Here is a 12,171-nt window from a genome sequence, read left to right as displayed (position 1 = left end):
TTCCCATCTACTGATAAGTGTCATTATCTTAATTCCCAATGATAACAGCTTCTTAAACTCACCAGCTAGCATGCAAGAATATGATTAAAAAAGTCAAGAAATTCTGTTCTGCCTAAAAAACACGGTTCACAGTTGTGCTTTTTTTTTTTCTTCTTTTCCTAGCAGTTGTCCAAAGAGGATTATGGGTTTGATCTTACATTTAGCAATTCATAACAGCCTGGTTTACTTTAGCTTTCAAACAACAACATTCTACGACTTGCCTATAATCCAAAAGGCAAAGGGCCAAATGCATCTGTGATGTGACTCTTAGAACCATCAGAATACCGCAAAGCGTTACTTTTACAACTCTAACAATAAAATAAATGAAAATAAATAAGCTTTTTAAACTTCAAATTAGATGTTTTTCTTATTAAAATTTTAATTAAAATAGTGCCCAAGATATGTTCTACATTAAAGGTTATCATGCAATATGCTATAACTAATGTTCCTCATTTGTGATTGCCATTCATTTCAGTTTCCTAAACTTTGATTTATCAAGGCTTTTGGGTTTTTTGTGGACCATATCCTCTGATGTATCTTGTAGTTGAATATCATATTACTAAGGGAGTCTGACATTCCACTTAAATTTGAAAATAATAGCAGCTGATTCAAACACAAAAGAATCCAGTCAAATATGAATCAACTTTTTTTCTTCAACAGAAACAACCACTAACTGAATATATTTCTTCAGTTGACTTACTAAATTCCTCCAAAAGGTAAGTGAGAGTGGTGCCTCTTTCTGTTTCTTAACATGATAGCAACCTTGGCTGAACAGAAAAAAGAAGAGCTCAACCAGTGCCCAAGGAAATGGGAACGACCACATTTGCTTTAGTAGAATACAGCATTGGGCAAGTACTCCGTATTCTCATTTGGGATTCCCACAGTCTCTGCTGGAGCTCTTCCATTTTCATAAAATGCTTTAAATAGTTACTGAAGAAAAAAGTTTCCATACAGTGAAAGACATTTACCTGGGAGCTACAAGAACTCAACTTTGTGTTCCCTTTCTATCTTTTCATATGAGGTTTCTGTATAATCCTCTCAGATGCGAAGCATTAACTGAGACTGCTGAAACGATAGAGCATCTGGGGGAAAATATTTCCCTTTTCTTGGAGTAGTTTCAGTCCATGCCAAATCAATAATCAGACGTACAGTAAATTATAATTCTGCAGCATTTTTGTAAGAAAACTCACTTGTATGTTGCAGTACCTGTACTCCAGAACCTTCTTAACTGCAATTTCATTTATACAAAATAGAACCAGTAAAACAGCATGTACTGAGAGAAATGGATGCCATAACATTCAGTATCATAGAAATTAAGACACTTGCTTGATTAACAAGAGAAATAGGTTTGAATCAGCAAAGGTGTTTGTATTTTGACCTCTCCTGCTCTGCAGATATTTTCTAACCATTGAGCTTATGGCTATATGGCAGCAAAGTAACTTCCTTTTTCTCTTCTGGCCCTGTGTCCCACACCAAAAAGGGCTTTGGGCTCCCACACCATCACACTACTCATCCTGAAACTACCTGATTATGTCCTATATCCCAATTAGAAATGCACACCTTGCAGAGAACAATAGGTCTGATACTGAGCTATTTGAGAGTCAATGAATTCAGTTTAAATCTCATTTCAGGCCATTTAGAGTTCATATACCTAAGCAAGTCCAGTTTCAAACCCTCGGGTCTTAGTCCACCAAATCCACAAAAAAGATTTGGTTTTGCATTATTTGTTTAGCAGCAATAAACTAATATAGCCAATATGATGCCTTTGTTGTGGTAATCAAAAGAGCATACAGGACATTAACAGGCCAAAAGATCACCTTTGCCCATAATAGTAAGATCAAAACGCTACTTGTAGTGTCTACAGCAAATTTTACCATGAAATTATCTGACACTATCTACCTCAATGGTAATCCCTTTCTCCCTCGTCCGTCACTCCAGCTTTTTCTAATATAGATGTATATTTAGGCTTTGGAGTTACAGTCTTACAGAGTACAACTGAACCATACTGGCTGTCTCCCCTAGAAAAATCGCTACTTTTATGGGCTTGTCATAGACTCTACAACGCTTTTATTAAACAAGAGTAATGATGCATTTGGCACGTCAGCTTCCAGGGTTTCCAAGTTTCAGTCTAGTCTATGCAATAGTTAGTGCTTCCTTAAAGAAACATGGCGTGAAGTCTCCTGATGATGTGAGAAGCCTCATTCCTTTCATTTCTTTCTAATTTTGCATCCCACTTTATTATACAGAACAAACACATCAAAACTCAACACCAAATTTTCCAAATGAGAAGATAAATACATTTAAATTAAAGGTTGATGTTTAAATCAAGATTCTTAATGAAATCTTGATGGTTTGGTATGGAGTTTTATTTCCTTATCCTGTTTGTTTACACTTGCAGAACTTCAGCATTGTATTAAGTAGTTACTTGCTTTGTTGTGCTAAACTTTCAACTCTCTGGGGTAATGATTTTTTATTTTTCTTTCTATTGTGGTAATTACTTATGTAAGTAAGTTGGATACAGGTTTTCTTCATACCATGGATGGAAAAAAGACCTTTTATAATTTTCAGTTTGAAAAAAAATATGGACAGTCACATGACAGCACCACTGCTCATTATGTTTGTTAGATGTCAGAGATAAACTAAATCTTTGGGGGAAAAAAAATCAAGAAAATAAAGATAACTAAAATCCTTAGGCTGGAAGATACTGTCAGAGAATTGCAGGAATCAACTACAGGCCTTCCAAATAGTGCAATGAAATGCAAAATAAGATGGCACTGGGAAGAAAAATTACAAAAGGGAAATTGTCCACACACTATGTAGGAAGCTCAGAGAAGCTGAAGATTCAAAATATATTCCAGTAAAGAAAATTGGTCTTAGAAAGTGTTACAAGTATTTCAGAAATAAAGAACAGACATAGTCCCTTTCTTTAGTATCCACTGGCATTTTAGATCACTGTTTAATGTTTTGCATCATGTTTTTAATGAAATGAAGTCACTTGACCTTGAGCAGTTAACAGATGGACTAATTAGAGATTGAATTATTTGTGTTATAACTGATAACCAGGTCAGAATGTCAAAATGAGATTAGCTATTAACTTAATTTTTCAAATAATCATCACTGCAAGTCAAAGTAAACTGGATTTCCCCAATGAGCTAGAAAAAAAAATTAATATGAAGGCTGAACTTCATGTGACTTAAATTTTAGGGAGAATAAAAAAATCAGAAATATAGCATCAGACGAAAGACCTTAAAAAAAAAAAAAAAAAAAGGGAAAAAGCCCAACCCTAAACACATCTGAAATAAATGCAGGAAAGCACAGTTCAACACAATAACTGTAGCAAACATTTTATCAGGGAACACCTTACTCAACAAAAATTGCATGGTAACACCCAGGCAAAGATATTCTTAAATATGTATATGAATGGAAAAAAAGAAACAAGCAAATGTTAAATCTCAATAAAATGTACAAAGCAAAAATCTGCAAAACCATGGATTATCACAGTGTCAGAAAACATTTTTCATAAGGGATATCAAAGCCGAATGCTTATCTCAGTATAAATAGTGAAAATTTAATATGAAAATAAAAAAGAAAGTATGCTTAATGATATGCATAAAATTGCATTTGGCAAAGCTCGTGTAAGAAGAAAAATCAACAAGTAAGGTTTGAAGTAAAGCAACAGTTCTTGGCATACTTAGGTTGAAGGAAGTATGCAAACGCAGTGAGGTGTTTAAATTGTCTATAAAACGTGGTTCAAGGGATACTTTTAATTAAATTCAGTTATGTATTTCCAAGACAATGCTTTTCAAAGGATATAAAACATCAAGGGTAAATTGCATATTGGTGCAGGCCCCGGTATGACAGCATAAATATACTGGCTTCATTAAGGAAAAAAACCCAAAACCTAAACTTGACCAGATGGTGAAAGTAGATGTAACTAAATGGTTTCAGACACCACGTGCTTAAGTTAACTGTATGGTCACAGTAATAAAAGATGTTAAAGGTGAATGTTGATACTAAAATCATTAACAGGATCATCAAAGCATTGTTATCTATGAGAACAGTTAGGAAGCACTTTAAGGACAAATACATTCAAGGCTGTTTTCTCTCTTAAAACAAGTCCTAACAGAGTCACTTTGATAAAAAGAATTAATGCTCAGTGCTTTTAACTTACTTTTAACTTACTTTCATTTACTTTGACTTCTCCTTATGCCTGTTTCAGTATCAGAAATGTCCAGATTCCTGTCTAGAATGCAAAAAAGTGAACACCTTTTCCAAATGACTTCTCATTTGGGGGGAAAAAAAAAAAAAGGAAGAAAGAAAGACCAACATAATGAGAAACTGAAACAATTCTGAAATGTGCCCAAGAAAAGACCTTTGTAGATTGAATAGACTTAGATGGCAGATTAAGTTTAATGCGGTTATTTATGTAAGACGATAATTTGGCGTGAAAGAAGTTTACCAAGCATACCCATAAAAACTGCAGTCAGCTGTATAGATGGAAACTCACCAAAATAAAACCAGCTGTCCAAAGAGGCATCTCTAGTTTGTCATAATTAAACAGTTTCACAGAAAGCTATCTGGAGGATGATGTGATTATTTTAAACTTCTGAAATTTATTTTCTTGGCAAAAGAGCCATCATGGAAAAAAATTACAATTTTTAGAAAGTAGTTGAAATATAGATATATAATATAAAGATAATTTTTTCCTTATTTTTATATTGGCTTTCAGTCTAGTTGTTGAGCAGATTCAGGAAATGCAAAAAGATATTTCTTTTTGGCTTTACATTGCATACTACCACTCACACACACAGACACACACGCACACACATACCCCTTATTAGCAGCTGCAAAGATTGCCATGTTACTTGGAACCCAACTTCATGATTGTGCTAAGTCCTGCCTTTGTAACCCTCTCCTATAGTCAGCGTGAAAGCTCAAGAAGCTAAGGATAATGCTAACAACTGATAGTATATTCTAAAATTGGATGGTAGATGCAAAAGGACAGCTCTTTTTCTTTCAAGAAAAGGTTATCTGCTCAGCAGGATGCTGGGACCCATTGGCAGAAACAAATGTTCTGCAGTTTGTACTCTGACTTGCTGTATCTAACCTCTGGCTAAATTACTGACAGGATTTTCCCTTGTAAGATTTGTCTTCTTATGCATTTTGCACAAGAATTAAATCCCCACCATTTTGCATTGCATTCCACAATCTTTACAAGCATTTGGTGTCTCCTCCGAGGCACCCAGCATGTTGTGTGCTTTTTTTGCAACTGGGTCTCAGCCACCACTAAGGACATGCGGGCATGGAGTGGAGGGTAAAGAGAAAAGCACAAAGAGGCAAGGCAGAGGGATTTGGGCAAAGAGCGACAGACTGCTGAGGGCAGCAAAACAGCTGAGGAGTGACAAGAGTCTTGCTGCATGTTGTATACGTAAAAATAGTGCTGCCGGCCAAGGCGGGGAGTCATAGGAAGAGCTGGAGCTGGGGGGAGACAGAGGGAGCAGCCAGTCCCCAGCTGGGCCAGCAGCACCGAGGACTGCCAGGCATGGCCGGTCTCATCAGACAGCACATGGGTGGAGGCCCACAAGCCATTGAACACTCCTGCAGCTAGATTTTGCCAACACTGACTAATCTGGAGCGTGTTCCCGACTCAGCTTTGCCGCAGCGCTGCTTTATGTGTAGGTACTAACCATGTTTGAGAACAGCTCTACTATCCTCTGAGGGCACTGCCAAAAAAACCTACGAAAAAAAAGATGAGGTAACAGTGAGGATGTCCTCACCCCTTCCCAGTTCTTTGTAGCTGCCATACTTCCCCATTGCAAGGTACAAACATTGCTCATATCATGCCAATTCTCCTACTGTTCATGTTCCCAAGGAAGCATGGAGATCAATCCTGTCTCACCTTCGTGCTGCCTTGTAGCCTCTGCCCTTCAACCCCCCACCTCAACGCTCATGGGGAGAAAGTGAAATTCCAACACTCATCCAGTACAAGTAATTGCAAAGTGTTCAGGGCAACCTTCTCCTCTCCACTTCAAGCTTTTACCCATCGAGGGGCCCAGTTATCCTGCTTTCAAATCTCCTTGGAAAAGTTCGAATTGCTTAAGTGGCAAACTAATGTTCAGCATAAAGATCCAAAGGGAAGATATTACACTCTCCGAGGGAGACTGCGCATTTCCCTTCCAACCCTGGCCTCAGTTGAAGTATTACAATAATGACAGATGAGCTCCTCCAATAAGAGGCTTTCCTTTCCTTGACTTCGGTGCACAATTTTCCAGAGTTTTATGCAACATTTTAATCTCGCGTCTTTCAACTCTATATTCTCCTGCTATGTTGCTTATGAAAATAGCATTAATAGAAACAGAAAATCTGTTAAGCAGGGTAAGTGCTGTATTACATGTGAGAGCAAAACAAGCAGCCCCTGGCACTGAGCACCAAAAGGATTCCATTAAACAGAAGGAATACAGTCTTCCAACTGGCAGAGTATCATTTCGCTTTGTTGACAGTATATAGTATAATGATTATCTACAGCTGGGATGGGGAACTATAAATCACGTTAAATTTTTAAAATATACTTAGCTATGCAGACCACAGGAATACACAACATTCATACATCGATTATGGCTATGGGATTTTATTTTATTTTATTTGTTTTAAGCAATATTTATTTATAGGTACTAAGTGCAACTCCCACATATTCATTAGCAACTGTTTCAGATCATCCAAACTACAGAAAGTGCTGAGAAATTTGAATAAACACACTTGGCTGACAGTCTTTTCACAGAAAAATATATCTTTAATTTAAATACTTCTTTAACATTCACTCTTTTGCACTATACCAATCTACTTTTTGCTTTGATTAAAAAGTCACTTTTAGTTTCACTAGATTAACTTTATTAAAGAGATACTGTCTAAGAATACTGAATAATAAGAATATCTGAACAAGGAAGAAAACTCCTTGATAAAGTTATTAGCTACAGATTAATTTCTTTGTGCAATTGATGGAGACTTACAGGTTATTGATATGACTGGGCAAGTAGTCTATAGGAACCTTGCACATTTATCTTTCACCAATCACCATCTTATCTTTTATATATTAAAAAGAAACTCAGAAACTGATAGAGTGGACAGCTTGCTGACATGAAAATTTCTGTGTTTTCTTCACCCTCCTTTTTCTTTACCCATTGATATAACCCAACATGTATTAGTCAGCAAACTCAGCAACACAGGACTTTGTCTTCACACAGAACTTAGGACATGGGGTTCCAAACCTAAAAGATCCATTCGCAGAAGAAATAACACTCATCATTAGGTACATTTAAAATCAGCTTTGACAGAACTGTACTAGAAAAAGTATGGACATGCATTGGCAAAAGACTTCTTTTCTTCCTATTTTTAAATTCTGCTTTCATCACTTAGTTTGGTTTTCATATATAAAAATAATAAATATGTAGGCAAATATTAATCCTTCTTAAAAACATCCCAATTAAAAGAATTCAACATCCTGTACAAATATACCATGTATGTTTAGAAAGCAATCAATATATTTTCAGAAAAGAATGGCACAATTTCCCCTTGCCTACATTGTAAAAATCCAGACACTATTGTTGAAGATCATATAGTTTTAAAAAGCAAGGTAAGCACAATGGCAGTGTGTGGTAAGAGTCCTTTTTCTTGCCCATAAGGCAAACAACAGGTTTGATTAATATTAAGGCGGGTGGGGGAGGAAAGTTAAGAAAGGGAGGGTTGCCAAGAAACTGTCACTATGAAAGTTGGCCAGAAAACAAGTTCTACTCTGTGAAAAATTCTGAAGTTTTAGAAACCTAATTTTCCTCCACATCAAGATGAACCATCCACTCCTAAACTGGAGAGCCCATTGGTTTGGGCACAACCCTAATCATCCACCCACTGATACTGGCAGTACTGAGGCTGTCTCTCAATCGCTCTTTTTGGAATATTAGGTAGATTAAATATTCATTGAACTTGGTATACTACACACCAGCGCTAAGACCCTACAGTCAGGGAGAACAAGGACTTTCTCTCATTCAAGAAAAACCACCTGACTATCAAGAGATTAAGCATGACCTAGCTTCTTATGAACTTGGCTATAGACCAGTTTCTGCATCTTTGGCCCATGGAATAAAGTTGGGGAGGTTGGTTATTGCACTTTTGTTTTTCAAGCTAGCCCATCAATTGATGAGTTTTTGTCACAGTTGAGGGTTTCTCAACAGCAGGTACCACAAGGTATAGTGAATGTCTCCTGCTGCAACTTTCATTTGATTTGGGGGAACCAAGCCAAAGAAAGTTTCGGTTTAAAAGGAATAATTTTTGTGAAAAGTTTTGATAGGTCAGCACTTTCCAGTTGAAAAAACCAAAACATTTCCTCAGAAAATTCCTAAATAGCTCTAGTCATCACTTTTCAGAGAGGTCACACGTCCACAAAATGGAAATTGCAATGTACATGGAAAAGGAGTTCAGAAAAGTGTAGTAGCATAGTGTCTGTATCTCTCTGTCACCTGCTAAGAATGCCCACGAAAACAAAATCATCACTGAGCAGACTGAGCACAGAAGCTCTGGTGAGATGTTCAGCATCCTACAGAACCACACTCTTACTGTAGGGGAAAAATGACAGGTTTTACTGCCCATGATGCTGCCACTTTTTTTTACTTGCCCACTCAGATCACACAATATTCCACTTTGAAATCCTATTTCAGCATATTTTTTTTTTTTTTACTAGAAAATGTAGTTATGTCTTGGAAGCCATCAGCATCACTTGCTGTACACGTGCCCTGATGCCCTCAGACCTTGCCCCAGGACCCGGATACTGTGTGTGCCAGCCCTCACTCTGCCTGCTCCTCACAGATCCTTTCCCCGAATTTGTGGCTCTCTTTTGTTTCTGTCTGTGCAAAGGTCTGACCCTAACAATGTTGGTGGAAGGAAGGAAGGAAAGGTTTGTAGAAACCTTTGCAAACTTTTTTTTTCCTCTTAAACGTATCCCCAGAGGGCCAATAGAAACAGAGTTAGCTCTTCAGATATCCAGTCCAAGGGGGACACTTCAGGAAAGAAATTCAGCTAAAGAGCTTCCAGCACTTGATTACTTATTGTTTGTTCCTTCCCCCCCCCCGCCCCCGCCTCCCGGATTTCATCGGGAACGTCTAATGAAATTACAAGTATTTCTGTCTGAAAATAGCATGTTCACGCTGCTGAACTTCAGCAAGGACATTCCCTTTCAGCAAGTACCGTCCTGTGCTTTGGGTATTCCTTGTCAGCTGTTATTTAACATCCATTCTACCACTTGGAAATTAAGGATACATGTTCTTGTCCTGATAACGGCCGGGAGCACCTATGGCCAGCGATGAGATTTCCTTCTCCCGCCCTCGGCGTCTCCAGGGCTCCCCGTCCTGAGGGAGCCCCGAGTGCCCCTTCACCCGGGGAGGAGGTGGCGGGCAGCAGCGACCTTCCCGCAAACCACCAAATCGTGCCGTGTCTCCCCGCCAAGCGCTGGCCGCGGACACCCTGCCTCAGGCAGAACGCGGCTTGTCCCGCTGCCCCCCGTACGCTCCTCACCGCTCCGCACCGCACCGCTCCGCACCGCAGCCCTCCGCGGGCGCGGGAGGCGCTGGGCGGGCACCGGCGCACCTCAGCCCCCGCCCGGCCGCCGCTGCAGAGCCAGAGCGAGGTGCCTGCCCCGCCGAGCAGGTAGGAGCGGAGGGGCGCTGGAGGTGGCGGGGTCTCCCCACCTGCGGGATGTGGGGGGTGTGTGCGCGCCCGGTGCACCGCCCCGAGCACCCACCCTCGCCACGGCGGAGAGAGGGAGAGGGAAAATGATGCAGCTGTGAGGTGGAGGGGGGTCACTAAGCGAAGTGATAGAAAAACTAACCTGCCACAGGGATGGTGATGGGAAGCAGCAGCAGCTGATGGAGCAGCAAGGCTGGCAGGAGTTGGGTGGCCCACATGGTGCTGGCGACCCCCCCGGCGGCTGGCGGGGAGGAGGAGAGGAGATGGCTCCTCGGAAGGACCCTGTGCACAGCCGGTCACTAGAGGAGGCAGAGTGAGCCGAGCTGCTTTTTATTGCGATGATCTAAGTTTGTTGTGTGATTAACTGGAAAGATCTGGGTCCCAACTCCCTCTTACGGTAAGAAACTGTTTAACAACATCCCCTGTCTGCCTCCTCTCCTCCTCCCCTCCCCAGTAGCTGCCTCCCCTCCGCCCCGCAGCCAGCGCAGGGAGAGGGCTTCCACCGCCTCATCCCTCCCTCCCTCCTTCCCTCCCTCCTTCCCCCCTGCCTCCCTCCCTCCCTCTATCCCTCCATCCCTTAGGGCTCAGGAGGAGCAGCCGGGCCCCCCAGCTCTTGGCCCGCGGCTGTTGTCCACTGCTGCCGTGCAGCCCCCTGGAGCCTCCCCCCCAGCCCCTCCTGGCCCCACAGCTCCCTTTGCTCTCTCACCTGCAGCCAGTACAAACCTCTTCCTCCGTGCAGACATTTCCCTTCACAACCTCTCCCTTTCTCCACCTGCCGCTCGGCCCAATCCCCAGGCAGCACCTTCATCCATAGCCGTTTCGGCAGGACTCCCCCACCCCACTGCCAGGGACAAAGCAAGTCCCAGTAAGGAGACACCTTTCCTCTGACCTGCCCGTGGCTGCCCCGGCCACCAGCCTGGCCTTCCCATCACCCTCTTTGGCCATCTGACAAATGCCACTTCCCTAAAATTGTGGCAACTCTGGGGAATCTAAAGGTCAAGTATCAGCTGGCTGGCGTCGCTCCATGGAGCCTCAGTCCGAAGCGAGGCCTGACCTTCCTTCTGTCGCAGGCAAAGTGGTTGTAATTCTTCTGTTGCACTTCATTTTAACCTCACAGAAGCAATGGCATTGGGTTTTGTTTAAAGCCATGAGACCCGACTTTGTGACACGCGAGTGTCCAAAAATAAACACTTCAGGAAAAGTTCTGACTTAAACTGTTCCTTTCTCCCATGCACCCACCTACCATCTATAGCACGAGTGTGTGACAACACAGGAAACTGTTTCCCTCCATTTTCCACAAATAAACGAGACCCGCGCGTGGCCCCATGCCGTGTGAGTCAGAAAACGGGTCTCCTTCTCCAGCCCAGACTTACTATCCATACTGCTGATAAACACCTTGCAGTGAAACAACTTTTCTTAAAAATGGCTTGTTTCCCAAGCCACAAATGTTCATTGTTAACTTTTATTCAACTTTTTCCTATATTCCCAAAACACTTTTTTCCCCCCACCCAATTTATGCCCAGTGGCCAAACATAAAATTTCCATTTGGGAATTGCTGCCTTGGTAAGTGAAAGAAAGGGGACAGAAAGGAGTTGAGAGTCTGTGAAGAAAATATTTTGAACATTTGGCATTACAGGAAAAACACATTTATGTGAGAAAAAAAAATATACTTTCTGAAATCTGCAGAATGAAAATTATTTCTAGCTTGTTTTTTTTTGCTGTCCTTGTTTTTCTCCCAAGAATAAAAGTTAATTTGCAGGAGTTCCTTGGAGATGCACAACCTGAGAACAGAGAAAATGTATTCCACTGGCCAGTGACCTTGTGCGAAATCCTTGTCCACTGCAACTGATGGAACATGCATATCTCAGTTTCTGTTTTCTGTTTTTCTCCCTGTGCTTAAAGATAGACATAAATATAAACAATAAGCAACAAAAATAATAATAGCACCATGCTGAGCCCAAAATAGCCACATTCTGTTAACCAGATGTATTTGACTTGTTGTCCATTCATGTGATGAGTGACCTTTTTTAGTATAAAGCACAAAATCATGCGCCATTAAAGTCAAGTAGATATTTTTGCCACTGACTTCCCTGAGGGGAGTATTTGGCCTGTAGTCAGATTTCTCCTGAATTTTAAGAAGATTTCTGCTGCATCTCTTGAGGACTAGGGTGCTCCCTAATGGAGAAAATATTTTGCTATATGGATTCCCATTATTAATACATAGTCCTGTGTATTATTCATGATGTATCTGCAGTTCTGCTTGAGAGCTTAAGTCATGGGCATAAGCTTCTTTGGCTGCATATGTTATGCAGGTGCAACTCCATGGTCCTGGTTCTCCATTTGTCCAAATTTGGGGACCTCCTGGGGGACACCTCTACCTTTTACATAATCCCTATGTGT

General features: G+C 41.0%; 1 protein-coding gene across 5 annotated transcripts in view; it reads right to left on the bottom strand.

Moving 5' to 3' along the window:
• The window catches only part of HGF (hepatocyte growth factor), a 62,100-nt gene extending 51,603 nt beyond the window's left edge, over nucleotides 1–10,497 (bottom strand). For 3 of the 5 annotated variants that reach the window (XM_054802975.1, XM_054803002.1, XM_054802995.1), the window contains exon 1: nucleotides 9,914–10,133. In XM_054802975.1, the coding sequence (XP_054658950.1) occupies nucleotides 9,914–9,989 (76 nt within the window). In that variant the 5' untranslated portion in view covers nucleotides 9,990–10,133. Of the gene's footprint in view, nucleotides 1–4,221; nucleotides 4,283–9,913; nucleotides 10,134–10,477 lie in introns of those variants that run through there. The other 2 variants (XM_054802986.1, XM_054803007.1) reach the window with 2 other exon arrangements.
• Nucleotides 10,498–12,171: the final 1,674 nt, after the last annotated feature.

Source organism: Grus americana, chromosome 1 (assembly GCF_028858705.1).
Source record: "Grus americana isolate bGruAme1 chromosome 1, bGruAme1.mat, whole genome shotgun sequence".
In the NCBI taxonomy this organism is placed as follows: Eukaryota; Metazoa; Chordata; class Aves; order Gruiformes; family Gruidae; genus Grus; species Grus americana.
Note: the sequence above shows the minus strand (reverse complement) of the source record. Positions and strands in the feature narration are given on the sequence as shown.